The sequence below is a fragment of the Fundulus heteroclitus genome, chromosome 2 (assembly GCF_011125445.2).
Source record: "Fundulus heteroclitus isolate FHET01 chromosome 2, MU-UCD_Fhet_4.1, whole genome shotgun sequence".
NCBI lineage: Eukaryota > Metazoa > Chordata > Actinopteri > Cyprinodontiformes > Fundulidae > Fundulus > Fundulus heteroclitus.
The window spans coordinates 4,863,916-4,889,858 of NC_046362.1; the positions used below are offsets into that span (position 1 = coordinate 4,863,916).

At 42.8% G+C, this 25,943-nt stretch overlaps 4 protein-coding genes across 12 annotated transcripts in view; 2 read left to right on the forward strand and 2 right to left on the reverse strand.

The window, feature by feature from the left end:
- Nucleotides 1-1,468, forward strand: part of cep290 (centrosomal protein 290) — an 83,623-nt gene extending 82,155 nt beyond the window's left edge. For all 6 annotated transcript variants that reach the window (XM_021317057.2, XM_036146052.1, XM_036146073.1 and 3 more), the window contains 2 exons: nt 69-163; nt 1,011-1,468. In XM_021317057.2, the coding sequence (XP_021172732.2) occupies nt 69-163; nt 1,011-1,255 (340 nt within the window). In that variant the 3' untranslated portion in view covers nt 1,256-1,468. The remainder of the gene's footprint in view (nt 1-68; nt 164-1,010) is intronic.
- On the reverse strand, nt 1,461-8,061 carry c2h12orf29 (chromosome 2 C12orf29 homolog). 2 transcript variants are annotated; one of them, XM_012863626.3, is made up of 7 exons: nt 7,856-8,061; nt 5,586-5,700; nt 5,364-5,459; nt 5,144-5,260; nt 3,471-3,671; nt 2,044-2,213; nt 1,461-1,901 (listed from the first exon to the last, which is right to left on the reverse strand). In XM_012863626.3, exons 1-7 carry the CDS (start codon nt 7,943-7,945, stop codon nt 1,716-1,718), a joined length of 975 nt encoding a protein of 324 aa, XP_012719080.2. In that variant the 5' UTR covers nt 7,946-8,061; the 3' UTR covers nt 1,461-1,715. The 2 variants fall into 2 exon arrangements, with proteins under 2 accessions (XP_012719080.2, XP_012719079.2); XM_012863625.3 differs by having other exon boundaries at nt 5,586-5,703.
- A 17-nt stretch (nt 8,062-8,078) lies between these two features.
- The window catches only part of LOC105927020 (trichohyalin), a 28,696-nt gene continuing 10,831 nt past the window's right edge, over nt 8,079-25,943 (forward strand). For 2 of the 3 annotated variants that reach the window (XM_036146089.1, XM_036146098.1), the window contains exons 1-4: nt 18,538-19,743; nt 22,212-22,352; nt 22,660-22,860; nt 25,213-25,400. In XM_036146089.1, coding sequence (XP_036001982.1) covers nt 19,339-19,743; nt 22,212-22,352; nt 22,660-22,860; nt 25,213-25,400 — 935 coding nt within the window. In that variant the 5' untranslated portion in view covers nt 18,538-19,338. Of the gene's footprint in view, nt 8,237-18,537; nt 19,744-22,211; nt 22,353-22,659; nt 22,861-25,212; nt 25,401-25,943 lie in introns of those variants that run through there. The other variant, XM_036146103.1, reaches the window with a different exon arrangement.
- On the reverse strand, nt 9,804-16,441 carry lyve1b (lymphatic vessel endothelial hyaluronic receptor 1b). Its single transcript, XM_012863604.3, has 6 exons — nt 16,352-16,441; nt 14,663-14,828; nt 13,537-13,676; nt 12,997-13,398; nt 11,901-11,979; nt 9,804-10,956 (listed from the first exon to the last, which is right to left on the reverse strand). The coding sequence occupies exons 1-6, from the start codon at nt 16,434-16,436 to the stop codon at nt 10,764-10,766; spliced, it is 1,065 nt and encodes a 354-aa protein (XP_012719058.3). The 5' UTR covers nt 16,437-16,441; the 3' UTR covers nt 9,804-10,763.

Genomic DNA, 25,943 nt, shown 5'->3' on the forward strand with positions numbered 1-25,943 from the left:
GGATTAAACGGCTTAACTCTCCTTCCTGTCTTGTTTGATGCAACTAACATGTATTTATTTGTGTGAAGACGGGCAAACGCTGAGCCAGAGAGAAGGACCACGCAGCTGAAAAAGAAGCTGAATGAGGACGCTGAGCAGGATAGTGAAGCTTCTCCAGAACCCGGTGAGACTTTATAGTGTTTCCCCCGACTAATGCTGTTCTGTAACCAAACATTTCAAGGCTGGATGAGTTACCCTGATGTCACTTTGATCGTGTTTCTCATGTTGAGCAACAGCTCATTCGTTAATCCATTCAAGCTTCTTGTCAACGTTCTAGTTACCCTAGGTACTATGTTGCCAAAAGTACCGGATCACTTCCCTTTCCATGCATGAACCATAATGACATTCTGTTTTATACAGAGGCTTTATTATGGGCTAGGCCCACCACAACTATACCAGCTTTAACTAGTCTGGGATGGCTTTCTACAAGGTTTAGCTGCGTTTCTAGGAGAAAGTGTTGACCATTCTTCTAGATCATTTGTGAGGTCAGACGCTGATGCTGGATGAGAATGGCTGCGGTCCAATTCATCTTAAACAGGCTTCGTCTTATTGAGGACTTGGTACCTTCTTCCACACTAAACACAGACATCCATACCTGAATGGACTTTATGCAGCTCGCTGGTGCTGAACATGATTCAGCCTCAGCATCTGCTGGTCCTGCTCTGATTTGATGCGACGACTCACTTTGGCGCCGAGTTGCAGTCACTTCCAACCACTTTCACTTTGTTGCAAGTAGAGGAAACGTCATTAGACTTATTGCACATGTGGCATCCTCTCACGGTGCCATGCTGGGATCTCCTGAGCGTCCCACCGATGTTTGTGGTCAGTCTGCATCAGTGGGGAGCGCCTGTGACCATAAAAGTGATTCAATTACCTGAATGCAGCGGTTTAGAGGGGTGACCCAGTACTTCTGGCAACACGGTGAAGGTTGACGGGAACCGGAACCCTGACCTCCGATGCCGTTTTCAAAGGTTTCGGGAACCTGAAGAGGCTCCTGCAGTCGGCTGAAAGCGAGAAATCCCAACTCCAGGCAGAGGTGAGGAAGCTAAGGAAGGAGCTGGAGAACTTTGACCCGACCTTCTTTGAAGAGCTGGAGGACTTGAAATACAACTACAACCTGGAGGTGAAGAAGAACATTCTGCTGGAGGAGCAGCTGAAGAAGGTGTGCGAGCAGTTTGGTGCCTCGGCTGAAATGCCCAGCGTGTCCGTGGGCTGACTCAGGGTTACCGTGCCAACATAGTTCTGTTTTTATCTGATCAGTCTGAACTGGAGCAATTATGGTCTGTGTTTTTAGACTACTGTCAAAGCAGAGTAGCAACAGCAAACCAGCACTTTTTTACTGTTTTTTTTTTTTTTATTCAACTGTTAGTTGTATTTTTATTTATGAGCTTTCTCTGTATTTGCCAATAAAATGTGGTTCCTTTTTAAATGGTCAAAATTCTTTCTTTTATTCGTCACACATGACTTTGTATATACAGTATTTACAGGAATGAGGTCATTAAGTGAAGAATCACATCACAGCTGTGGACTCTTCTCAAAGTACGTTACATATTTAAATAAATCCACTCCAACCCCGTTTGGCACCAAACATTAGAGCTTCCTCTCCAGTACGACGACGCTTGGCCCGCAGAAAACCCTTTTAAGACTTTCACTGATTTCCTCGTCGTCTCCGCTGTTCACAGCTCACACTGCACATCCCGAAGCCGACCGAAGCGCCGTCCGTTCAGCGGGAGGAGAGACGCCAACAGGCCCTGGCTGCTGCTGTAAGCGTCCGCTGTTCGGTCCAGCCGGATGACCACGGGTCTGTTGGCCAGGCCCGGTTCGCCGTCAGGCCACCTCAGCCCCAGGTGGTGGCGATGAATCTGCAAACAGACACAAAGTGCTTCTAGCGGGTTTCCCAGTGTGACGAGAAGGCTTCAAGTTTGATGCGTTAGAAAATGTGTTGGAATATAGCGGAGACTCGCCTTAGTTCAGCTCGATGACAGAATATGGACTCCATCTCACCTTAACTAGGGTGCCGTCGTTGCAGTGCCACACGATGCCTTCCACTCGGCCTTCTGGGCTCTCCTGGAACCAGGAGCAGAGCTGCTGGAAGTTCACAGCTGGAGGGTTCCTGATCTGGAGCCTACCGTGGGGTACCAGGCAGTGGACGGGCTGCTGCTTACTTCCCAGTCCTGTACAGAGAGGACAACACCACTATAGACCAAAGATGAGCGGATGAGAGAGTAAATCATTTTAAAAATCAGAGGATGTGGTCTTCAGCTCGGGTGGACTCATTGGATCGCTTCCCAAATTGAACACCGACCGCTAAGAACACACAGGTAGGGACATCAGCATTGTAGAGGAAACCTTTTGGACTCGTTTATATGAACTTTATCCTCCCTAATAGTAACTCTGTAATAATCTGTGCCCCAAATGTGTGCAACTTAAAGCCAGTAGGACCCTCGGCCTCCTGCCATGACAATTTCTTACGCCTGTATGAACAACATTGACTTAAAAAGACATTTTTAAAAACATTACCCATAACAGAAAGTGTCCCAAACCTCTGAGATTGTTCATTTACAGTAACTTCCTTAAAGAGAGTCATTTATTCTAAAGCTCATTTTCACAGCTGTCCTACCAGCTTTTCAGGGATGACTTAGCCCCGGACTCCTTAGAAGAGCTGAACTAGTGAAAAAGGCCAGAGTCACTTCAACTTAGAGCCCAAACTAAAACGTACCAAATGGTGAAGTTCTTTCAAGCCGTAGGTTCTGCTCAGCTGGACTGATGGTTTGAAGGTCAGATCTAAGACTAGCTGCTCAGCACCATATTGCAATCACAGGCACGTCTCCACATTTTATGGAGATTCTTTCAGACATTTTAGCTATTTTCTTCATTATCGCTCTGATTAGTGTTAACGGTTCTTAAATTGGTACACCACTTCTGGGTGAGGTTTCTAATTTCTATTTTATCCATGCATCTGGCACCATGTTGACAATGTAGCAATAAAAGTGTGTCTGCTAATAGTTCCTCCGTCCAGCTGAAGCTTCATCAGGACATGCTCTGTTCTAAGTTTCTTGAATTGTGGAAGAACAAACCAAAAATTGGTTTAAACTGCTCCTGCACCCAGCAAAAAAGATGGACCGACAATGAGGTAGAGACGATGGATGGATATGGCCAACGCCAATCCCTGCTGGCTCTAATATTTGTTGGGCTTACCTGAGGCGACCAACTTTGTCAGGTAGTATTTTTTTCCCATGATCTTTGACTAAAAAGTGTTTTTTGGGGCTGTACCAAAACAAGTTTGTTGCAGGCTATTATCCCGCGAATGTAAAGGAACGGATGAGTTTAGGGAGCATGCTGTATGATCATTAAAGGAAATAAAATTAAAACAGAACAAAAACAGGACTCCCGGGTTTTGAACCCTACAGGTAAACGGCGAGTTGCTTCACCGTAAGGGTTTCCGTTGACGTTGGTTCCGATGAGCTCCAGCGTTTGCTCCTGAAGGTCTGCCAAAGGCACTGCTGTGATTTCCAGCGTGTCGTCGTCGTCGTCGCAGCAGGGCTTCAGAACAAGAGCCTCCCCGACCTCGTAGTCCACCACAGAGGAGTGCCAACAGTACTGCTTGTTGCTCCGCTCCACCGGGACCCAGCCTGCAGGTCCACAACAACAGCAATCAGAGTTGCCAATCATCATGGTGGCTGCTTTCCATACAAGAGATGATCCTGGGTGCTTCGTAGAATACAACAGCTTTATAACTAGTATAATACGCCTATTTGTATCTGTGGTAAATAAAAAAAAAAAAAGAAATTATGTAGAAAAGGTAAAGGGTTTTTTAAAAAATATTTAAAGAAAAATTGCCAAAAATGTGCGATCGTCACAGCAACTCTGACCCAGGCGTGCGCTCATTTTAGAGACGGGGAAACTGGTGATGCAGATGGTGAAGTGGTGATTTGCAGCCAGACTGCGTGAGGATTTCCTCTCAGATGTAAAATTTTACTCCATGTCAAGTTTTAATCATAGGTCGCCTTCATTATAAGCTTTCAAAACCACAGTGTTAGTCATGCATGCCCTGGTGACATAACTATGCATAACGCCTAATGCCTTCATAAAGTAAATAAATTAAGAAAGCACACAAGCCATGTGAAATAAAGGTTAGCACCACATTTCATCCGCTTTTCTACCATCACACTCCTCTCCAGGGTGAGATTAGCAGATAAATTGTTACTAAGTGGATGCAGTTGAATGTGGTTGTGGGTCCGGTTACCAAGGCTGTGAGGCGCTGCAAAAAGTTCCACAACAAGGAAGTTTGCCTGGACGCCTGCAGCCGGTACCGGATCAAGCTCCTGAATTAACGAGCTAAACAGCAAATATTGGGTGCTATACAATATAAAGTTCCAGTGAATTTCAGAATAAAATCATTGCACCAATTTAGGAAGCTTGACTAGAGTAAACAAAACGGCGACAGAAATATGAGGAAACAGTCGTGCTTTTGGAGGATGAAATAGGACATTTAAGCGCATGGATAACGAGTTTTGCCCTAAAAAATGAAAAGCATGGCTGTTTTTTAATCATTTATGAGGGATGGCAGCAGAAAGCCCACATGAACGTCTGTTCTCACCAGGGCCGTTTCTACAACCAGAGCCATAGCTGGCCTAGGAGCAATGTGAGAATCAGAATGAAAATGTATTCTGAATGAGAGGGGAGGATTATGATGATTGAGAATCCGATCAACGTGAATATAAACGTTTGTCAGGCTCACGTTATTCCGAATGTGGCAAACTGAGCAAAACTTTAATACTGCTTTGTTTACTATTTGTGGTTGTTGTTGGTTGCAAAGATGGAATTAGATAACTGCGCATGTCAGAGTGGTTCTATTCTGAATAAAGCCAGGTGCATATACACGCACATCATGATCAGATTCATTGATTGTGTGCCCATATAAACGGTACAATCCGATTACTTAATCTGAATCAATTTTAATCAGATCGCAAAATTTTGTGCATGTAAACATGGTTTATAGAACCCCCATAAAGACCAGATCGTTTGCCTCATGTTCTGTTAGGTAAAACCCTCGAGTTAAATCCAGCTGAGCATAACTGGAAGGTAGAAGATGTCATAGAACCGGGAATGTGTCCATGCTCGTCAGGAACGGGACGTCCGTCCAGATGTTTGACTCTGTGAGCAGGAATCCACGCCTCAGGCACGCTTTTAAAATCCTCCTCCACGTTCCAGGAGAAACCTGGAAAGAAACGGCCAACGCTGCCTGTCAGGCACATTCTTGAGCTCCTGGTAATTGGTCCAAACTTTAGGTAGAAATGTGCACTTGGATAAAGTGCTGATACCTTTACAGCTGTTGTGAGTGTGTTGGTGCTTCTTGAACCTCTTCTCTGCCTGCTTGTTGGGCTTCCTGTCGAATCGGGCCCAGAGGTGCAGCTGATCTGAAAACAGCACATAAACGTTGATACTGAACAAGATGGTCCCTGCTCTGTTTTTTATACACAGAGAACAAAGCTCAGACGAGAAGCAGCTACTGCTACGGAGCCATCAGCCTGAGATCCACTCACCGTGATGCGGAGCGACGTAGCAGCACGTACCGTCCACTTTTTCTGTGGCCAAAGCACAGTCTACGTTAGCCGCTAGAGCGACGGGGTTCACCTTTTCAGTGGCAACAACCTGGAACTGCTGCAGACAGACAGAAAGGGGAGGACGTGTAAAAAGGTGGGCCTCCAGTTAGGCAGCGGATGACGACACACAGGAGTCAGGATTTCCCAGACGACAATTTCAATTAACGGCGAGCCAGTACTGAAAATGGGTAAACGCCTTGGAAACGATCGTCTTTAGAAGATGCTTAATTCAGAAATGTAGTTGCCCTGAGTGTAATTTAATCTCAGTGGAAACTAGGGCTGCACAATTAATCGCATTTGCAATATAATCGCAATTTAAAAAAATGCAATTTCCAAATCGCAGAGGTCTGCAATCTTTGGCTATGTAACAATTAGTGAATCACACGTCTTTTAGGTGTCAGTAAAATGTTTAAAGTGGGTTTGCCTCCACATGGAAGGGAGGACAGTTGCAGTAGTGAGATAATCTAATTTTATTACTTGTTTTAGAGTTTATATAATCATACTTTTTTTACCAAAAACTTTCAGGAATCTCACCATAGCATTAAGTAGTGGTCAAACTGTTTAATACATAGACTTGTTTGTCTGTTGAACTTTATGTTCAACAAGGATTGATGTCCAACTCAATTAAAAGCTGTTCTCTTGAATAATATTCTGATTGATAAAAACATTAAAAGTTCTTGTTTTAAATAGTGCTTGTTTACAGACATCTTTATCTACACGCCATTTTTGTTGCTTGTGGTTAATGCAGAGAAAAGTCAAATCAAATTTTGGTTGAAATATATCGTAGGCAGAACGCAATCATTTCTGCTCCAAGTTGAGACGCAGCGGCTCTTTTAGCACCTAATCTGCACAGCGATGAAACAGATTGATTTGTTGTTTGTATACATTTAAAGACATGATAAATTAAAGTGAAAAAAAAAAATCACATTAAATCTCAATTAAATTAGATTATTTTCCAAAATGGTTCAGCCCTAGTGGAAACCCAGCAGGTCTGTGAGGGTTTGGTAGAGAACAAGCGGCATGACGCAGACCGAGGAACCCAGCAGACAGGGCGGGGAGACAGATGTGGAGAAGTTGAGCTCTATTCCTCAAGCCGAGCTTTGAACGTCTCACACAAAACTGCAATCCGTCGTCTGAAAATAAACAATAAAAATAAGGCACCCTACCGAAACACGTCCACCTAGTGCAGTGGTTCTCAAATGTTCTCAGCTGTGCCCCCCTTTAATGAAGGAAAAATTCTCACATACATTGGTTCATTTATAACATCTACCACTGGTTTCTAACAACTGGAATGTTTCAACATTGCCACACTTTTTAACTACATAGTTTTAACCATATAAATGGCTTTTAGCCCGACTCGTACGTGCAGTCAACCTCTAACTAGCTGTGAACCTCATATGGCAAAAATAATATCAAGCCATTCATATTAAAAATACACTTCAGTTACATTGAGTTTTGTACGTTTTTCAGGAGTTTATTGATAGTATCATAATACTGACCGCAGGTACAGCCCAAACAGCAGGGGGTGCTGTTGTCACATTTAGAACGCCTGTAGACAAAAAGAAAAGGCAAGGCTTTTCTTGCCCCCCTGCAAATGACTGTCATCAAGGTCTGCTAATTAAGCACTCATTAGGTTCAAAGTAACCAGGAAGACACCTGGTTTAGATCCGTGACTGACTGGCCTAGTCAAAGTCCAGACCTACAATCTCAGGGAATCTGTGGTAACGCATCGACTTAAGGAGGCTGAACACAAAGGCACGCCACACTTTTCAGATTTTTTTTTTTTTTTTTTTTTTTTAATTCTTTCCAGGGTTAATGTGTTCTTCCACTCAACGGTAATATGCCAGTCTGTGTTGGTCTCTCTCTCTCACACACACTCTCACACAAACACACACACACACACGGCAATCCTCTACATCTTGAGGTCTGGAGTCGTGATTTGTAGTAAACTCTGTACTGTCCGGGAAAATCTAACAATCTAGATCCTTAGAGCAAGCGGCTAGGTTCTCTTCTCTCATCCTGCGTTCATGACGTTTAGAACTCAGAGGTGTAAATGCACCGATAGGCAACGAGCGGAGGGGTTGCTGCAGGCCACATCACAACTTAGGGCATGGCTGCGGAACAACACAGCAGTGTGTGTGGTTAGCAGGGGGTGCTGCGGCCTGCAGCATGAGAGCAGCAGAATCAACGGATGGCAGCTGTCCGCTCACCTGACGCTCGCGCTTTCTGGACGCTTCTTCTCTCACGTCGGTGAGGAAAACGCACGGTACCTTCTGCTGAACCGAGCCCAGGCGGCGCATGGCGGCTGACTGGACCGCGTTTCCCCCAGCGGGCAGTGTTGGAAATTCACCCCGACAGCAGAAAAGGGTCGCAACGCGTGGACGGTGTGTTTACAACGTAACGGGACTCTTCATTGGCCGAGTGAGCCTCGAGCTTATTTAGTCACGGAGGTCCGGTCAGCGCCACCGTGCGGCCCGGAGGGACGTTGCGTAAAAAGCAAACGCCATTGAGAAAATTAACAAACGCCTCAACTCAGACATTTACATCTCTGAGTCCCTATCTTCATGAATGCAGAGAGAAGACATGTTAGGATAAGTTGACGGTTTCTGACTGGCCTAAAATTGTTTACCTCTCACTGTAAACTTTTATTGATGGAAGTGAGTGGAAAACGCTCTCTCCTTTTTAATCATACTTATATTTACATAGATTTAAAAGCATTACAGATATGTTTATATCACATCAAGTTAAGGTGAGCTCTGACTCTTCATTTCAACACTCAGTACAGGCAGATAACTTTAAAGTTGAAGGACTAGTGCCTATATCGGCTGGATGTGGCAGAAAGAAGAAGCTATCAACAGCTGGCTCCAGATTCTTCAGGAGGCAGGTGAGGTGATCATAAACGCTCTAACTGCAAAGACCTGCAGCAAGCCTTGATGACAGCCACCTTGAGGCTGAAGGTGACAGATGGGTCACATTCTAAACGCTGGAGGACCTCAAACCTGAACTCAAACACACATAAATAGCTGTCCTATCATTATTTAAATAGGCCTAAGGTTTTTTTTGGGTTTCTTATCCATGGATATGTGATATATTTGAAAGATGAAGAATAAAGCATGAGCTAAAAACAACACCTTGCCAGTAGTGACGCATGGTGGTGGCTCAGTGATGCCCTGAGGCTGCCGTGCTTTCTCTGGCACTGGGAACTTTGTGTGTGTGGAGGGCAAAATGGCTTCTATCCAGTGTCAAGAAATTGGGGGAGAAAATGTTTTGCCACGTGTAAGAAGATTGGAACTTTGGTTCCGTTGGACCTTCAAACGTCCCAATACTCCTGAACACAACACAAACTCCACTAGACTAGAGCAGAAATAGTTCCCTGACTTGAACTCTATTGGAAAAACTTTGATTGGATTTGAAATTGATTGTTGCTGCATGCAAACTCTTCAATATTAATGAAATGGAGGCGTTTGCATGAAAAGAAGGGCTGAAATTCCCCAGGAACGCATCCTGAGGCTGGTGTCTTGCTTTGGAGCACAGTTGCTGCAAAAGGTCCTCTACCAAGTCCTGAAAGGGTTGAAATATTTGGATACTACAGTTATCATGAAGATGTCTCTTTATTATAGAGAAACTTTATGTAATACTGGTTGTGCTGACCGATTTTAAACTGTTTGACTTGTTGGCAACCAGCTGCTAGTTTGTGTATTATGGCAGTAAACCAAATCTAGCAGTTTGGATTAAATAGTTTAGATTCTCTTATGGTATCTGAAGAATTGAATTTGTCTTTTGACAATTTCTCATGGTTCCTTCTTCTTCCAGCAGCTTGTGCCCCAGTCTTGCAGCTCTCTCAGTCCTGGTAACCAGGTGCCTTAAAAGAAAATCATCCTGATATTCCAGCCATCTGCACGTCATCAGTGCGTCTCTGTATGATTTTGACTGCAACAATGATTTTATAATGTATTTGTGAAAAAAAAAAAGTTTGCGTTAACGTATCCTTTCAAGGTAACATGTATTTTGGTTGTAATGTATATTTAAATAGATATTTGAAATCATGAGTAATCTATCCAGGTAATTGAGAAAAATAAAATAAAACATTTGAGGCAGAAATTTGTTGAAAAACTTCCATGTGGCTAAAGCTGCTGTATTGGCAGTAAAACACATAACTGTGTAGAAATATGTGCTTTTATTTATTCTTTACAACCTCAAAACATTTCCCGCTGCTTTAAAGAACAAGCATAAAAATATATTAGAATACAGTGCATGACTGGATTGCATTAATATCATTTGCTAATTCTTATTGCTAACCAAGTGTTTCTTTGCTATATCGGTAATGCACACACAGTGGGTATGATACTGGTGATGGTTTGTGACATTTTGTACAGCCAGAAATGCAATCAAATGCTCTAAATTAAAACGTAGTCATCTGATGGCCTAGTCAAAGCTCAGACTTAAATCCAACCCAGTTTTGGTCTAAATGTGTACTAAGGCAAAACACAGGCTAAACAATGAGTTAAACGAACTAAAAGGCTCTAGATGCAGTCATGCCACAAAAGACCTGCAGCTGGGTGGTAACCACTTCACAATGATGCACTAAATCATGCTAAAAACATGAATTTGTTTTTCTGTGGGACGGGGCTATGCCTGTTATGGGCACTGATATCACAGCCTTGTGAGGAACCAGGTGTTTAAAAATCCTCCTGAGGTGCATAGCATCGGAACAGGAGGTACTTCTGATTTCCATCAGCACAGCTTTCCATGCATCAAGTTAAAGTATCAACTCTGCGACTGCATATTTAAACTTCTTTTTTTCTCTCTTAAATGCAAACCAACCATTGTGCTTGATATTAAAGGGTAATATAAACATGTCTGCTTCTAGAATCAGGCAACATCGTTTTTAAAACACCATGAATGTTAAATCATGTTGGTGAAGAGGAAACAAACAGTGGCTGGTCTACTTCATGGGTGATAAGCGGCTTAGATCAGATAACAAGTCAGCGCCTGCCACAAGCGGTACATCATGTGTCTCTTTCCAGCCTCAGAGCCGCTTCGCTCCCGTCGGCCTGCAGTTCGCAGGTGGATTCAGTCCGCAGTGTTTCAGCCAACATGTCGGGATCGAGACATCAGCTACTCTAGAGAGCGCGCTTCAACGCACGGGTTCACACACAGCGTGACATCACTGGAGGACTTCACGCTTGGTTCTTCAAGTTCCATTTCTGCTCCATCGTCACTGTGTAGGTCCGTCTCATCGTGGCCGTTCCTCCACATCTCTGTCTGCATCTCGTCCTTGTGGCGCCGGACACACCGACGGACGTTATTCCTACACCGTAAGAGACGGGAAATGCAGATGATTAGACACGAAATATGTGAATCCCTGGAATGAATGGCTCACTCTCTGAGGTGAGGTTCTTTAGTTTGACTCTACACTAACAGTAAAAGCGAAGCTGTACGAGAACATGCAACAGATTCCATACTGTCAGAGTAACCCTTAGATCGGTCAGCCGGATGCAGCCAAGGTCAAAGAGGAAGTGCAGAGGGAGGGGGTCAGGCTTTCGCAGGAGGAAAACAGAGCGTAGCACCAGCACTACCGTGGAGAAGCCCCTGTAGATATTCATCCAGCTGGGACGGCCACAACACATCCCATCATTCTAGAGTTCAGGGATTCAGAAGTGGAAAATAGCTGAGGCCGTTTCCTGTCTTCCCAGGAGTGCACGTGGCGCCAACGATAGTCCAGAGTGGACCTGTGCAATTCCCTGAGAAACTGCAGAAACCCCCAAAGCTAAGCTCTCGATCTGTATGTCCAGTAACAAAACTTTCTGATTAGAAAAAGACTGAAGTCACCTGCAGACCTCAACCTGACTGGTTGAATACCGGGGTGAGACCATAAGAGAGCTGTGCAGAAACAAATGTCTGCAAACCTCAATTAACTGACTCCATGTTGTAAAGATTTCCCCACAGCAATGTGGAAAAACTAATAAAGGTGCTTAATAAGACGTATTTCTCCTAAAGGTGGTTTAGCTTCATTATTTATTGATAAATGTGGACAATTTGGAATCCATTGTGTGCTTTTTTCTACTGGTTGGATGTAGAAGATTGTACAACTTGGTAAAGATCAGATTATCTTTATATTGTTCTGAAATATAAAACTCTAGCACTGAAAGAAGGTATACTTCCGTTCTTTTTCCCCCACAAGCATACAATTTAGCAAAAGTGTCCATTTTGAAGAATTTAAAGCCACCCCAAGGGATCAGGAGCCCGACTCACGATTTGTAGCACCACCAAGCGGTCACGGCTGTAAGAAGCAGGAGAATGATGCTGAGACTGATGAGTGTGATGTGAGCAGCTGAGGAAGAAAAAAAAACTACTGTAAAATGAGTTTGAACACTAGCCATGTTAAGAATTCTGACTAAATGTATCGACTGAAATCCAAGTTGGACATTTAAAAAGAGAAGAGAAGCAAAAGAAATATAAAAAACATGCCAGTTGTCCAATATTTCTATGCTCAGACAGGTCCATGTAGTCGTTAATATAGTTTACTTTTACTTAGGTTTCTGAATTCATTATTTTCTAAATTCTGATGTTTAGTTTAAGTTGTTAGAATTCAGTTAAAGTTGACATCTAAGGCACAATTAAGTTAATTTGATGTTTTGCTGCCCCCAGTGGCCAGAAAATCTTTGAGAAGCTCTGAGATCAAATTCTAATATGTAGGAAATCATATTGTTGTTTAAATTATAGCAATCTATCAGATGCAAATTACTGTGACAGAAAACAATTATTTATAAATTTAGACTGCTCATCGATGTAGAAGTTTATGTACAGGTTTTTATCGTTCTTGTACGGAGCCCTAGAGGGGTCAACGCAAAATGTTTTGCATGTTGAGAGAATGTGCGCTCGTTTAACTATAGTGTGAGCTCCTTTTACAAAATTGAGCTTTCATTTTAAGCATAGTAAAACGAGGGCACAATTTATTAAACGACTGCACTATTTACTCAAACGAGCGCACAATCTACTTAAACGTGGCCACAATATGTAAAACGTGCACTCAATATTGTCTTGACGCATGTAAACATGAGCACGTTATAGTATATTCGAGATCTCGATCTACCAAAACGCACCGACGAATAATTAAAACGTGTGCTCGAATAAATTGTGTGCACGTTTTATTATTCCGAGTGCTCAATTAAATGAAAACGTGGTCACAAATTATCACAACCTGAAAAAAAATATCACTTAAAGTGAGCTCTCCCGGGCTCCGTATTCTTCCTTTTCATTTCTGTGGTCGTTTTTTTTATGCAACATATTATTTGCATACCAGTTACAGTAAATCCAGTAAAGTCGAGAGAAACAAAGTAGTGTTTACCATCTAGCAGGAGGTGAGAAGAGCTAACAGATGGTTGCTGCCCTGGCTCAAGGGAAACGGGGGATTGAGTGGATGTTGAAAAGCCAGAAGTGACAGCGATGGGTATGGAGGTGATAAGGAGATGAGGGGAAACAGGAATATGTGAGGGCAGGGAGGAAGAGGAGGAGGAGGAGGAGGAAGACGAGTCTGTTGTCCCTGTAAGGGGGGGTGAAGCTGAAGGGGCCTGTTTGGCCAGCCCAGGTGTTGCTGGCTTTTCCCCTGAAGGTGGGGACTGGGTGGGTGATCTAAACGTAGGACCAGCAGACGTTGAGGTTGGGCTCAGGGCTTCCAGTGAAGTAGAAGATCTGGAAGATTGTGGACTGGCTGTGGTTGGTTTGGAAGCTTGGTTCTGATCTGTAAGTGCTAAAAACAGAAAACACACAACTCTGAACACGCTCAAACAAATTAGGCTGAATCACTGAGAGCCACCGACAAAACAAAGCTTCAGCCACACCAATAAACGACATGGGCTTCATGATCAGCGGGCCGGCTGTTCAGTACCTGAAGCGTTAAAGCAGAACGCTGCAAACGGTCTGTCGGCTGATGCATTCCACGTTACCAGCCCAGTTTTTCCTGCTCCACAGTTATTGTCAGCTTTTATTCGCGGGACGACTGCTATCTTTTCAGCCACCCAGCCATATCTGTAGGAAACAATTAAAGTGTAACACAACGTAGAAATGTTTACAGTCGTGTACTGTAAAGATGGTGATGATGAACACATGAGTGCTGTCAGAAAGGGCCGACACAATGGGGCCACCGATAACCATGGCTGGCACTGCAAAACCAAAAGCTAGGATAGACCTCCAGGATCATTATATATAACGTGTGAAGAGTGAGATAAACAACAAATGACGTGCCCAAGGGTCAAACTCCCGAGCTAGCCACCAGTTAAAAGCCCGGGATGAATTATTAATGCAGAGCTTTCTGTTGAAGTTCATCTTGAACATTTGATCTCCAAATTAAGGGTGAAGCTCGGTTTCTATTACACAAACAAACAAGTCCTGTTTCTCTCCCAGATCTTCAAAAAGTGCCTACATTGCAAATCTTAAATTGCTACTGTTTTAAAGTTAATATTGTTACTGTAACAATAACTCCCACATTTTACTTTTCAAATTGCTCACACTCTATATATTTTAATGATTGTCCTGCATCTATCTATCTATATATATATATATATATATATATATATATATATATATATATATATATATATATATATATATATATATATATATATGTATGTGTGTGTGTATGTATATATATATATATATATATATATATATATATATATATATGTGTGTGTGTGTGTGTGTGTGTGTGTGTGTGTGTGTATGTATATATGTATGTGTGTGTGTGTGTATCTGTGACAAAATGTGGAAATATTCAATGACTGAATACAGTAAATCCACAAATAACTTGTGTTGCCTTTCGCCCCCTGTTGCTTCTGCCACTGGGTTAATTCATCTGAGACTTTTAGTGTAATTACCAGTTCGTATGCCACACAGTTCTAATAAAAGACTTTAACTAAACTGTCAGTTGCATGTTTGAAAAGTGTTTTTTTTTTTAACAAAACACCACCTCTGACTGCTGGGCACATGTGATTTCATGCATTCGTTGATCGTCCTACTTGCATATCTCCAGTCCGTGCTGCAGTGCGTCCTCCATCTGAGCTTTGGTTGCTATGGTGACGTTCAGAAATACGCACGCAGCGCTCGCTTCAGTGAAGTTTAAGGTGTACGTTCCTCCATCAATCAGCATGAAGATTCCCGTGAGGTTTTCCGTCTGAGCCATGACTGGAATGCCGTAAGATGAATGCGTGTAGTTAACACTTCCACGTTGTTTCACATTAAATTGGGTTGATTTTGACATCAGAATCAAGAAAAAGAAACAGCTAGCAACACTGGGCAATGTTAAATCCTTTAAATGTCTCGGTGGTAGCTTGCTTAAGGCCAAGGTTTCCAACTATTGCGTAAATAGGCTGCCAATGATGGGTCTGTGGCTTTCTTGGGCAGGGCCCAGATCACCACTGAGCAATCTACGAGATTCATCTAATAAACAGCCAGAAGGATGAGTTGTTTAAGCACATTTATCTTTGCTTTAAACAGAAACTACTAACAAGTCAATTGCTGTAGAGAAAATCACAAAAGCTCTCAGTATGAATTGAAGCATACCGCAGCGCTAATGGCTGCTTATTAACCCCTAAACTCAGAACGCTGAGCTGGTGAATATCACCCACTATATGATTGAAACGCAGTGCCAGAAGAAAAAAAAGAAACAACAAAACAGCCAAGTCTTGTTGTGTTAAAGTTTAAAATATGGTTCTGCAGTGTTACCTGGTAAATTAAAAAGAAGAAAAAAAAAACTTTCCTAATGATCAAAAAAGACATATTAAGAGTAATAAAGAAATCTTAAAGGAGTAACGGAGAGTCAACTCCCGTCGGTCCAAGGCTCAACTTGCAATCCTGTCCACAACTAAATGTCCTGATGGTAGCTGGGTCTCCTTCAAACGGCTCCAAACATTAATGGTTCTCAAACAATCACTTTGTAGAAACTTTTAAAGCGATTTCCCTCCATGTTCTCTAACATCTTCACCACTGCACTTCGCTTTTGAGATGTTTCTGAAGAAGCAAAGATCTACCTGCTCAAAGAACTCATGTTTTTAGGTCTTAATATTTAAAAGCTCTACTGTAATTTGTTTGTATTTAGCACATTTCCACACAAAATTAGTACCTTGTGAGCACTCCTAAAAGCACACAGGCACTGATACCACAGTTTAACATGTTATCAGATGTGGCCATGTGAGCAGATTGTATAAGCAGGTTTTTGTCACCATTTAAAAGTATTTAAAACATGTGAAATGTACCTGCTTTGAAATAGGTTTATTATTTGCATCCAAGTCAATAAGTGGCACACACTGAGCTGTAGTTTAAAGCCCCAATAAAGACACTTGTCACTAAATAATCTTTCATGTAGGCCATAAAATGAACACTGGTCTAATACACCACAGACACAACAGCAACTAAAAAAATATGTAAAAATGATGTGAAGTAAATACCAATCAAAACATAACTCTAATCATTGTATAAAAATCAATGTCAGTTAAGCTGATGATGTCTGAATAACGAAGGAGAAAGTGACTTAAATCTTTAATCCAAGGTACAAAGCAGACATATTATATCTTCGATAGATTTTAAAGATTGTTGTCAGCCAATATCTACTTGACATTATGTAATAAAGCGTCTGAACGTACCAAACACTGAAAGGACAGATTTGTTAGTAGTTGTCTTGTGTGGACAGAGTAAAGCAGAACTCTTACCTTTACTCAGACTGGAGGCAGAAAGCTGCCACGTTGCTGCGAAGAACAGCAGAAAAACAGAGAAAAAACAGCCCCGTCTGGCCATGTTTTTTCTACGAGGCTGAAGTGGGTGAATGTGAAGAAGCGTCCGGAGGGAAGAAGGGCATCCCAGAACAAAAGTGGAGGAAACAGGAAACTGAGGTCAGCTCTGCCTGACGGCCTCTCAGCCAGATAGAGCAAACAGCCACATGACGGTAGCTCTCACTCGCTTTTATTCAAACATTGTTTTGGCTCATCAGATTGCACATATACGGCATTTTTTAGGCCATACAGGATGTCCGGGAAATATTAAAGTAGATACAAAGGGTTTAGGATTCCAAATAAAATAAAAAGTAAGACAATAATAGTCCTGCGCTATGAAAATGTGAGCTACTGAGTTATATAGGCCCTCAATCAAACTCCTGTCCTTTCAATAAGCATGAATGAAAGAAGAGTGTTACCCTGTTGGGTGTCTAGTTTTCTGGTATGGATATTTCCTGCTTTGCCAGCATTTTTATCCGAGTAGTGGAGTAAGAAAAAGTGCTTCCTTTACAATGTTGCTGCCTCTTTTTTGCTCTCTCGTTTATAACAGCTTTGTCATGATTTGGGTTTTGTTTTGGTTTATGTTTATCATTTGATCAGCTAGTCTTGTCTTCCACCTCAGGTTTTGTTTCTGTTCTGTCTGGTTTTAGATTCTTCAGCTTCTGTACTGTTTTAATTTACCCGGTCTTTGTATTTAGTTCTGATCTCCCTTCGGTGCTCTGTGTAGTCTTAGTTTATCTTCTATCTTAGGTTCGTTCTTCGTGGTTATTTATGTTCTAGGGTTGGTCTAGTGTCTGTTCCTTTCCACGTGTTTTCTGTCAGCTTGGTTCCTCCTGCAGCCTCTTTCCCCCCTCTGATTACATCCACCTGTTTATGGTTAATTGGCTCACTCTCTCTCCTTTGTTCTCCTGCCTTTTTAAGCCTCCCTCCTCTGCCACTTCCCTGCCAGTTCATCGTCAGTTCTTGTCATGTCTATAGTGTATTTCCATGTCAAGCCTCTGGTGAGTTTAAGTTCCACGTTTTTCCTTTTGCCTGTTATATCTACCTCTGGATCATTTAAGTTTGCCTTCTCCTGGTATGAGTTTTTGGACTGCCATTTTTGTATCATTTTTGGATTATGATTTTGACCACTGTTTTGCCGATAACTAATAATTAAATCCTGCTTTATCTGAAACCTCTTTGTCTGGTTGAATTCTGGGTCTTCCTGTCTCTGAGCTTCATGACAAGCTTAATGTCACCTCAGTGCAATTTGTTATGAAGAAGTGGACTAACAGGTTAAACGAAAAGTCACACGGATAATCAGTCAATCCAAATGTACGCTCCTTAATGTCGATGCACACATCCCTTCTTGATAAAATAGAAGAACCGCCCTTGTTAAAGAGGCAGTTTGTTTAAACCATTTCAGAACAATGTTCCACCTTGTAATGTGATGTATACCCCATAGAGCTTTGCTGACAAACAAACTATGTCGAGGGGGAAAATGTTGAAAATGAAAAGCGCTGCCGTACCCTGGTTGAATACAACAAGTATGAGAATCCTCAAACTGATGCTTTGTTAAAGCTGATTTCAGCGTTCTGTCTTCCTGGTTACACAATTTCCATCCATTGCGGAAAATCTGATTAACCCTGCTAAAAAAATTAGCTGACAGATGTTGCAAAAGTTCAAAATGACGTCATTCTACAAAGGTATCTGGCATATGCAATATGCAGATGCAATCTACAGGGTTCCCTTAGATAGGATGTTTCTTTGACCAATCTGTATAATCTGATTGAATTTGACTTTGGAAAGTGCCTAGAGATGACAGGCTGCAAGTAGAAGATACACACACACACACACACACACACACACACACACACACACACACACCCTTGTTATAAATACTTACTGAGGGTGTTGACTTTCATTGACTTCCCTTTATTCTCAACTCTTATGGCCTAACCCTAAACCCCCACCAATACGGGTCCTTACTTTACATCAGAGTCCTCACTTTGGTGATAAAATACAAAAAATATGTATGATCTCACTCAGCTGCAGGTACAAGTACACCAACACTTCTTATGCCAAAAGAGAGAATAACAAATTCTGCAGAAACAAAAAACAGGCTGTGAAGCACCAGACAAGGTGTTGCTCTTAAAAAGTTTATTGAAACCAAAAATAAATAAACAAAAGAATGATGATGGCAGGCAAGAGTCCAGGCTGAGCAGGGGAGAGGGAGACAGACGAAAGGCTGCTCACAGCAGGGATGACGGGCTGAACAGACCGTGAGGCAGGCGGGAATCAAACACCAGAAACAGTCCAGATTGTGGCCAGATTCAGGAAGCCGATGAGGTATCCAGCGAGGGCAAGGCGTGACAGGAAAAAAAATACAACAAAACAAGCCCAGGGTCATAAACAGGCGATGCAGACAAGAACGCTGGACAGCACCTCGCACAAAGGCTTGAAGACAGCCTGGCACTAACTGGCTGTGGGAGGCGGGTATAAAGAGCCAGCGTGGCAGGTGAAGCTCATCATGAGTAAATGAGCTCAGCGCAGGTGGCACTGCTTAACAAATCAGGCGGGTAGAGCAGAGTAAAAGGTGGAAACCAGCCAGTCAGCCCAAAAACTAACAGACAGGAAGCAGGCTGCATGACAAAGGCCAGAATTCAAGAGTAGAACTTCTCCTAAAGTAAAAAAAGAAAGAAAAAAAAGAAGCTTTTCCTCAAGATTTTCTTGATCTGCTGACATTTTTACCCATGTGCTTTTTCTGCCTGGAGGTATTGTAATCATACAGTGTAAGGAAGTGTTGCCCCTGCCTTTGAAAAGCACCCTCTCCCTGGTGCAAGCAGCATGCGGGGTGTTTACCTCCCTCCCTTACAGGTTTAGGTCCGCTCACATTACCTAATGAATACTGAATGACGGTTAGCCGGTGATAGGATACACCTCGTGAAATGGACATGAACCCGAGAACTTCATTCAGTTGGCCGTCCCATCTTCTAACAGCTGGCCCTGGTCTTCTCGTTGGCCGTCATCGCAACGACCTTAGACAAGAAGACCCTCTGGAGGAACAGCGACCATCTGCCACTGAGATGTCTGTTCGAGCCAAGTCCCACACAGACCTACAGACAGCTGGCAAGTCGTCAATGGAGGACAGCCTCCACAAATCCTTCTCCATGAGCAGCAGTGGCGTTAACAGAGCTGGGCCCTTTGGGTATGGGGTGACGGAAGAGGTGAAAGTTCTCTCCAGAGCGCCCAGGAGGCCTGTACGCGCGGTCAGGCCGGTCAGCGCCGTCAGCTCCAGCGGCTCCTTTCTCCAGATTAATCACCTACAGGGGGAACTGGTTCGCAAGAGGAAGGTAGGCACGCAAGGCGAGGGTGGAAAATGATCTGTCAAACACGGTCAGGACTAATACTGACTTTTGCAGATATGTTTTAATCATCTGAAAAGATATGAATTGATTTTGGAGCATCCCCTGTTTGTTGTTTGTTTTCTCTGGCCCCGGTGCGCCTCTCTGCCAGGACACATCCCGACAGGGCCAGCTTGTAAATGTTCCAAAAATCACCTAGGTTTCGCCAACTCCATCTAAATCATCCCCCTTTTTTACAGCTCGTCGTTAAGAAAAGGTTTTAACGAATGGCTTTTGGTTGACAGGTTGTTGAAACACGCACAAACAGAGAAACAACTCTGTCTTTAATGGTGGAGCAACAGGATAAGAGAGCCAAGAGGCGGAAAAACGAGAAATTTGCACAAAATACATGGATTTATAGTGCCTTCATACCCTTTAAACCTTTTTCACAGTTTGTCATTTTAAAGTAACAAAGTTAAAAGTAATTTCTTGGGATTGTATGTGGTGGATCTGCACAAAGCAGGGCACAATCATAAAGGTAAAAGAAATGCAGCTTTCCTGGGTGAGTACCGTACTTTGTAGAACCTCTTTTCACTGAAATGGCAGCTGCAGGTTTTTGGGGGTCAGTCTCTACCGGCTTTGCCCATCCACAGACAGTTTTACTCATCATTCTTTGCATCTAAGTCCATGGTTCTCACACTGTGGTACAAGTAGTTGGGCTGGTCCTCAGAGGGAAACCCCGTATCAGTTGTGCGTGAAATAAAGGACAATTTAGCTGTGGAGCTGGTGAGCACCAACAGATGGAAATCTGAGTTGTTCAAAGCTCATTGCTCTTTGCTCCAAAGAGGGGTCATGACCCCTGTGAAGGCCACAAGATGAGACTTGTTGGTCTGTCGATAAAGTTGGTCCCAAGTACTTCAAGTGTTGCTGAAGTTTTCACCTGACAAGCAGAGAGCACACAAATGAGCCATGGTGGTACATGAAAACCTCCCTATTCACTGAGACTGTACTAGTTTTAAAACATCTGAGAACCACACATCCAGTGATCTCTAGCTGTGTGTTCTGAGGCATTGTTCAGAACAAAAGTGAACGTCCGACCCAGTCTGGAGCCGTTTTAAGCCCCTAACAGGTTTTCCTCCAGGAATGCTGTGGATTTAGCTGCATCCATCTTTGAATCAACTCTATTCAGCTTCCAGGAAAGGATTCCCACAGTATGCTGCTGCCAACACCCTGGTTCACTGTAGCAATGGTGTGTACCTTTAACTCTTTAAGTTCTTCCACACACAGGGTTGTACTTTGGGCCAAAATCTTCCATCTTGGTCTAATTTGAGCAGAACCTGCTTTCATGTCCTCTAAATGGCTCATGGCAAAATGAAAACGAGACTTCTTTTTGGTTTTCTTTCAACAACGGCCTAATTCATTCCATAAAGACAAGATTTGTTGAAGTACACAATCTTTGGCCTGATCCACCTGAGTTGTGGATCTCTGTTGCTCCTCCAGAGTTACAATGAGACTCTTGGCCGCTTCTCATGCATGTCCTGTCAGTTTAGATGGTTGGCCATCTCTTGATAAGCTTGAAATATTGCCAGACTCCTTCCATTTTCAGATGTTGGCTTCAAAATGCTGGGAAATGATTTGATTTCTTTTGAACTTCTCCCTCATTTTCTCTGAGATCTGTTCTTGGTCTTCTTGGTGCCGTTTGTTCCCCACTGTTTTTCTAAGAATCCTCTGAGGCCTTCAAAGGACCCTGCTGTTCTGTGAAGGCCAGCAAGGCTTCTGAGCACGCAGGTGGACTCTATGTAAAGTCGTCTCAGGCAATCTAGTGGCACAGAGTAAAAAAACACAAGTCCATGATGCACTTTTCAAATTCAAATTTGTAAAAAGCTTCTTTTTTTTAGCGTGTGTCATTTGCCTTTCTCTTTGCTTCCTTAAGTTAGTCCTGCGCAAATGAAATACTTTCAGGTTTGTGGTCGTAACTTGACAAAATGGGAAAAAGGATTAAGGGGTTAGATGTATTTGTTTTATTTTTATTTATTTTTATCTTTCTTTTGCGAGGACCTGTATATCATGCTGGCTTCTCAGATGACTGCAAGAAATGAAAACACATGTGAACCTTTGTGTTGGAGAATCTGCAGGCCTTTCTGATGACTTGTGGAGCCATCTGAGCAGCTACTTAACCTGCCAGAGTCAGGAATGCACCACAGATTAATTATGAGTTTAAATTGGCCTAAAAGAGCAACATCAATCATCCCACTCCGTAAAGAGTAATGGAGATGGTCTGCACTAAGACCAGCAAGACTCTTTGATTAGTTAGGATGGGGGATATCAAAAAAATAACCCTCCAAAGCACATCTCATTTAATGTACTGTAATAACACAATTAATCATTTTCCTTCAGCAAGTCCTTATGTTTCCAAAACAAACTCTGCAGCTTTTCCTCCTCATTGCACGTCACTGATAATGTACAATCCCTCTCAGGAATGTGAGGACCTCAAGAGGGAAAACAAGTTCTTATCGAACGAGATCCACATGGAGCGGATCATGATGCGCACGGAGAACGAGCTCACCATGAGGAACCTCAGGAACATGAACCAGGAGTTGCAGATGCAAGTCAAGGAGGTGGGCTTTAAAACAAGGAGCGGGGTTATCAACAGGATATCATTCAGGAGGAAACACTCAGCAGTTTCGCTCTGTCTGACAAAGCAGGAATAAATCTTCTTCACAATAGATCCTTCACCACACACTAATCTGATTAATCTGAGTGCCGCATAGTGCAGTCACCATCAGCTAAGAGGAACTGTTCAAAGGAATTTCATGTTCACTCCCAAAGCTGAGAGTCTGGTTACATCCAGGAACAGAATCAGGCTTCTACAATTTCCAGATCGAGTCAGCACACACCCAACTCCTCGCTTATGTTCTCTTTAAGCTGAAGCAGAAGTTGCATCAGAGCCAGCAGAGGGTGACATTTTGCTCGCGGGCGGCAGACGAGGCCCAGGAGTCCAGGGTGGAGGCTGAGAAGAGCCGGGCCTCAGCTGAGGCTCGGGCCCTCGGGTGTCAGCGGGACAGGGACACGGCTGAGGCCGACCGGAGGCGGCTGAGTGAGGAGCTGCAGCTGCTCAAGAAGGAGGTAAGCCCCTGGTGCTGAACCTCACATAATATTACACAGAACATTTCAGAGATATGAACCAAACTTTATATTGAGTGCATTCATCCCACAATCAAAAAACAAGAAACCTTTTTTTTTCGTCACATTTTTTTGTTAAGCAATTAAGGCATCTGAAGCATTCGTCTGTATTTTAATTATTCTTATTGATGAGTTATAAGGAACGGTTAATTACTTTATTGTAAAGGAGAAACCTGACTGACATACAGGGCTACTTCTCTTAGACATTTTTCAAAATGAGAAAAAGAAGAGAACATGGTGTGATTCAAGTACAAACGAGGCTGAACGAGGACCCAAGTTTATCTATTTCCTCACACACACAGTGATGGGGGGGGGGGGGGGGGGGGGGGGGATTTTAAGGCAGGTAAAAGAAAATCTCTGAAACTCAGTGTTAGAGAACTACATCTGGGATGGACATCTTGAGTTCACCAAGTCTCCATTGCATGTTATTTACATGGCAGCCAGCTGTTTAAGGGGCATAAAAGCCTTTTTTGTCTCCTTTCATCATTTTCTAAACTCTACTGTGACTTTAACTGGACTGTTCTGGTCCAATAAAAGTCAGAGTCAGCTGTTTGGACCAAACAGCCCAGGCGGATCTGGTGTAAATGAAATGATGTATATGTAGAAAAGCCCCTCTTCCCCATTGTTAGGTATGATGAAGGATGTGTGATGCTTTGGGCCTGTTTCGCTACCAAAGGCCCTGGGAACCTAATTTTTCTGCATAGTAACATGAACTCTTTAAACTATCAGGACATTTTAAACAAAAATCTGGTGATGTGTTCTTGAATGCGTATACTGGGCAATTATTGGGTATTTTAGTAGTAAATTGAGTAAATGGCCCTATTAAAAATATTCAAGCAAAAAAAAAAAGAATGACATATTTAATGCTTATTTTACGTGCCTTACATTTTAATAGTATTTGGCCATAAATTGTATTAGTTGGGTAAAATATTTTAGATCTGCTTAAAGCTATGCTCTGCAATTTTTCCAGACGTTTTTTAAATAACTGGGCATGCGCAAGACCGGCCTACCTTGCTCTTCTGCTCTTCAGGGGGATCACGTCTTAAAAATCTCCCAAATCCACTCTGGTCTTATTACTTTCTACTGAGTCCTTCCTCTTCTTCTCATAAACATGAACACGGTTCACTTCATGTCACTCTCAGCTATGTTCAAAGTATACGGTGAGAGCAGCGGAGCTACATTGAACAGCTAATCGCTAAGCTAACCGCTTAGCTAACTGGATACACAAACACTAGAAATGAGCATGCGCAGCCAGCAAGCAGAAACTCAGAAGGAACGAGCACGGGCACTGGCATAAGTAAGCGTCAGAATGATTGGAATGTGGGACAACCAGTAGATATGGAGATACCCCAGGAACTTGAGGAACAGAGGGGATGAAAGCAGGAACAAAACTGTGACAAATCCATGCTCTTAGGACAGAGGGTCATGGATTGGTTAGAGTTTTTACAGGCCTGCTGCTCCCACAGAAAACGATTTTAACCTCCTTTTTGTGAATACATAATGTATTTACTACTTTCAGGATGGAAGGACCATTTTATCCAGTATAACAAAAAGTGTTTCTGAACAGGATTACCAACTATAGCTTTAAACAAGCATCTCACACCGGTTTGCTATAACTTCCACTCCAAAGCTGACATTGTTGTCCTTGACTCACTTTGTAACTAATGGAGATATGCTGGTCATTGTACATCCTGAAGACCAATTCATCTTTCGCAAAAAATAAATATTTCTCAAATTACGATTTTTCCACTGATGAGAACCCAAATGAACAAGGAGTTTGGGCAGAGTTACCTCAGAGCAATCACCACTAGATACTCCAAATAATCCATGGCTGAACACGACTAAAAAATTCTCCATAGGCTACTCTTAAAATATTTCCCCCCAACATTTTGTATGAATCATGCGAGACAAATAGTCACCATTGCATTGTTAGTTTTGTCACAATAGTTCTATTTTTATGTATCCTCTTCAAAAATGTACACTACCTCTCAAAGATTTGAGATCACTTAGAAATGTCCTTAGATTAAAAAAAAATAATAAAAAGCTACATTTTCTTTAATTACCAAATACCATATTGTCAATGTGGCATTCTGTGTACGATGGAGGGGCCAGCACAGTCACCAGATCTCAACCCTACTGAGCTGTCGTGGGACCAGCTTGACCGTACAGTGCGTAATGTGGTTCCATCCCAAAGCCTAGAGTTAAGCAAAACTGAGAAAACAAAATCGAGGCGGGGGAAATTGTATTTTCCACAAAGAGATATGAGTCTTCTGACTTTGACCTTTGTTTTTGCAGCACGCTGATCTGCAGCTCACACTGGCACAAACTGAGAAGAACTACTTTGAAGCCAAACTGAAGCTGGAGCGGGTTACTGGGGAGAAAAGCACTCTGCTGCAGGAGAACAGGAGCCTGGGGACAGAAAGAGACGAGCTGCGCCTCAAGCTGAGGCAAATCACCCAGGAAAATGTCCAAATTAAAGAAAGGTACCTGGCACTGGCTGAGTGGTCTTATCAGTACCTCATCTCCTCAAAAATTGATATAGCTCTAGACGGGGACATTTTTCAGCATTGTTAGGCAGAATATTTGAGTTTTTAACTATGTTATGATGCTATTCCTTCATCAAAATCACGCCCAACGTGGTATTTTGTTTGATTCGTGCATTTCCGAGGAATCCTTCATGAATTCTGCTGAGTAGCAGCCAATCCCTGTCCTGGAAAAAGGGTGGCTCATCACTGGTCTACATATCACCCGCCCCCTCCAGGAAGTATCTACCTTGACCATGCCCGCCCTGCCCAGTAAACAACACGCCCAGGAGCAGTAATGTCAGCAGAGTGCAATCATTCCCGCTCAAAGTTGAGACAAAGTGGCTCTTTTAGCACCTAATCTGCACAGCGACAGCAACTTCTCTTTTTTGATACCCCGCTGCAGCAACTTTAGTGCGACCCCACATGGGGAGAGGCGGCGTTGCAGTGAAGGCAAGAATCTTTCTTCCAGATTGGAAAAATAGCACCAGGACACAATAATAT

Excerpts from the sequence above, each read along its gene's own strand:
- c2h12orf29 (XM_012863625.3), bottom strand. The coding sequence starts at position 7,945 with ATGCGCCGCCTGGGCTCGGTTCAGCAGAAGGTACCGTGCGTTTTCCTC. Across the intron at positions 3,672-5,143 it reads CGAGCATGGACACATTCCCG|GCTGGGTCCCGGTGGAGCGG; the intron begins GTTCTATGACAT and ends GTGGACCTGCAG. Across the intron at positions 1,902-2,043 it reads ACGACGGCACCCTAGTTAAG|ATTCATCGCCACCACCTGGG; the intron begins GTGAGATGGAGT and ends GTCTGTTTGCAG.
- lyve1b (XM_012863604.3), bottom strand. The coding sequence starts at position 16,436 with ATGGCCAGACGGGGCTGTTTTTTCTCTGTTTTTCTGCTGTTCTTCGCA. Across the intron at positions 14,829-16,351 it reads TGCCTCCAGTCTGAGTAAAG|TCATGGCTCAGACGGAAAAC; the intron begins GTAAGAGTTCTG and ends ACGGCATTCCAG. Across the intron at positions 13,399-13,536 it reads GTTCTGCTTTAACGCTTCAG|CACTTACAGATCAGAACCAA; the intron begins GTACTGAACAGC and ends TTCTGTTTTTAG.